Raw genomic sequence first — 3,126 nt, 5'->3', positions numbered from 1 at the left:
GGCCCTTTTATTCCTAATGTGCAATGATAGGAAAGGCCAAGCTTTGCACAACTTTATGTTTATGATACTGAGCATGTTATCTAATCAGTTGGATGTTATGCCTAATTTATTGCCAAATTCGCTTGCAAGTAACTTAACAATTTATATACATTGCCTCTTTATAAAGTTACCCATCCATTCCACATCCATCTCCATTTATGATACATCAACACAATGCATATACACAAGCTTTTAGATCTGTGGGTATGCAATTGCAAAACAATCCCTTGCATGCTTTGAGAATGACTATTTTTGGGGTTCAACATGCTAATAGACAATACTCAGCTCCAATGGCAATTGAGGTTATGGCTATCATGCCAGGACAAGGCGATGAGAATACTCTTGATCATTGAGACATACATGTTTATAGTCGAGATGGACGATGTATTGCTATTTCAAACTAGCATAGGGCATATATGCCAATGCTATACGTTCTTCTTTTCACTATGGGTGATGATGGTTGGCATGGAAAGGTACCTTATAGTGGTGTTGATATTCCAATTAATATACATGGATTGTCTAATAAGGTACTCAGATGCAACTTTATGCATTTCAACTACAAGTGTGTGAGGACACTAAGGTGTGCATGTTGCGGGGTGGTCGATTGTTGCAACAATTTATTGTTGATGCTTACTGTAGTATAGAGCAATGTAGGTTGGTTTGGTGTCATCAGAATCAATCGGTTTTACGCTCGGAAGTTTATAAGGACTTAGCATACATGATGGGAGTGATGGATGATGGGCCAATGGGAATTATTGGTGTCTCTGTTGGTAAAAGGGTGGTTTTGCCATCTTCTTTTACTAGTGGGCCAAGGCACATGTATCAATTTTATCAGGGTGCCATGGCTATAGTGCGGAGTAAGGGAAAACCTAATCTCTTTATAACGATGACATGTAATCCAAAGTGGTTAGAGATAACTAATACTTTGTTGCCTGGACTGACTGCTTATGATCATCCTGATTTGACTACTCGAGTCTTCCATAAAAAACATGATGATATGATGTATACACTGTTGAAAAGGAATTTGTTTGGGAATGTTGCAGGCTATGTTAGTGTGATTGAGTTTCAAAAGTAGGGGCTACCGCATTCTCATACTTTGCTAATTTTGGAGCACCCTTTAAAACCCTTTGAGGCATGCCATTATGATAGATTTGTTTGTGCTGAGTTTCCTAATAAAGCAAAGTTTTCAGCTTTGTTTGAAACTATCTCAAAATGCAATATCCATGGTCCTTGCGGTACAATGAATCCCAAGAGCCCTTGCATGCGCAATGGTCGATGCACTAAAAAATTCCCTCAGAGGTTTGTGAATGTAACAACTGTTGATAGCTCTGGCTATCCTGTTTATAGAAGACGAGATGATGGAAAGATGATCACAATAAAGAAAAATATTATTGATAATCAATGGATTATTCCATACAATCCTTACTTGAGTAAAAAATACAATGCACATATAAATGTCGAGGTATGCTCAATAGTGGCAGCTGTTAAGTATTTGTATAAGTATATATACAAGGGATATGATCGTGCAACCATTAAATTTTCTATTGGAAACTCAAGGTTAAATGGTACGACCTTTCCTGAAGTGGATGAGATCAAGGGTTATTTAGATGCACGGTATGTTTTTGCTTCAGAAGCGTGTTGGCGAATATATGACTTTGCATTGCACAATGAGAAGCTTGATATACATCGGTTGCAAGTACACTTGCATGATGAGAATTATGTGGTATTTCAAGATATAGACAATATATCAGATGTTATGTAGAATGAAGATATCAAGAAAACTACTCTTACAAAATGGTTTGTGTGCAATCCTATTCATCCAGAGGCTCGAGCTATTCGCTATCAAGACCTCCCGGTGTATTGGGTGTGGAATGCACAACAAAAGATATGGACAAAGAGAAAGCGTGGAGATACATGTGGTCTAATATACTTTGTGCCGCCCACATCTTGTGAGCGTTATTACTTGCGAATGCTCTTGACAGTGTCTCGAGGATGTATGTCTTTTGATTATTTGCATACTGTTGGCAATGTGGTGTACAATACCTTTAAGGAAGCCTACATTGCAAAGGGCATGTTAGAGGGTGATGATGAGTGTGCTATGTGCTTGGAAGAAGCTGCATCTGTACAAATTGGTGCCCAGTTGCATGCTTTGTTTGTTGCAATTTTGGTCTTCTGTGAGCCTGCGCAACCTGGTCAGCTTTGGGATAGGTCCATGTCACCAATGGTAGAGGATATTTTGTATAAGTTACAGTTAGAGCATGTGCATATATCTTCCACAGTTCTACAACAAGAGGCATCAAATAGGGCTTTATTGCATCTTTAGGATCTTTTGCTACAACATGGGCGAAGATTGTCTGACTTTGATGGATTCCCAGAACCTCGTGGAACAGATTCTCAATTATGTGCTAACCCTCTTTTAGAAGATGAATATGCATATGATATACTAGAGCAATGTAGAGTTTGTGTTTCTATGGAGGCAATGTTGAATGACGAACATAGAGTTGGATATGATGCAATTATAGGTGCTATTGGTGGAAACTCTAGGGATGTTTTTTTAAAAAATGGTCCTGGTGGGTCTAGAAAGACATTTCTTTACAAGTGTTTGCTTGCTAGGTTGTGCAGTAATCGTCATATAGCAATAGCAATAACATCATCTGGCATTGGTGCTTTGCTTCTATAGGGCGGTCGTACTGCTCACTTGAGGTTTAAAATTCCATTGGATCTATGTAATCGATCCACCTGTAAAATCCAGCTGTTGATAGAACTTTAAGAGATGTTATAAGCTGTGATAAACCATTTGGTGGAAAGGTCACTTTTCTTGGAGGTGATTTTAGGCAGATCCTGTCAATCGTGATGAAGGGCTCCCGTGAAGATATTGTTAATGTGGCACTATGTTACTCTCATTTATGGAAATGTGTTAAGGTACTAAGGTTGTCAGGGAATATGAGGATGTCAACCGTTGGTGGTATAATGGATAATGGATTTATTCGTTGGATTCAAGGGATAGGGGATGGAGTGGGTATTATGGAGAATTGTGATAAGTTACATATTCCATCTAGCATGGTATTGAAAGGGCACTCTATTGAA

At 38.6% G+C, this 3,126-nt stretch overlaps 1 protein-coding gene across 1 annotated transcript; it reads left to right on the top strand.

Moving 5' to 3' along the window:
- The first annotated feature begins 1,493 nt into the window (after positions 1–1,493).
- On the top strand, positions 1,494–2,719 carry LOC148029691 (uncharacterized). Its single transcript, XM_087687108.1, has 4 exons — positions 1,494–1,501; positions 1,597–1,735; positions 1,802–2,263; positions 2,363–2,719. The coding sequence occupies exons 1-4, from the start codon at positions 1,494–1,496 to the stop codon at positions 2,717–2,719; spliced, it is 966 nt and encodes a 321-aa protein (XP_087543234.1).
- The last annotated feature ends 407 nt before the right edge of the window (positions 2,720–3,126 follow it).

The sequence above is a fragment of the Lygodium microphyllum genome, chromosome 10, assembly GCF_053477565.2.
Source record: "Lygodium microphyllum isolate KBCC chromosome 10, Lygodium_microphyllum_v1.1.10, whole genome shotgun sequence".
NCBI classification, from domain to species: Eukaryota; Viridiplantae; Streptophyta; class Polypodiopsida; order Schizaeales; family Lygodiaceae; genus Lygodium; species Lygodium microphyllum.
Note: the sequence above shows the minus strand (reverse complement) of the source record. Positions and strands in the feature narration are given on the sequence as shown.

Bases quoted from the DNA above. Each gene is read 5' to 3' on its own strand.
- LOC148029691 (XM_087687108.1), top strand. The intron at 1,736-1,801 runs GTACACTTGCAT...GATGTTATGTAG, and splicing joins TTGATATACATCGGTTGCAA to AATGAAGATATCAAGAAAAC. The intron at 2,264-2,362 runs GTAGAGGATATT...TTGCATCTTTAG, and splicing joins ATAGGTCCATGTCACCAATG to GATCTTTTGCTACAACATGG.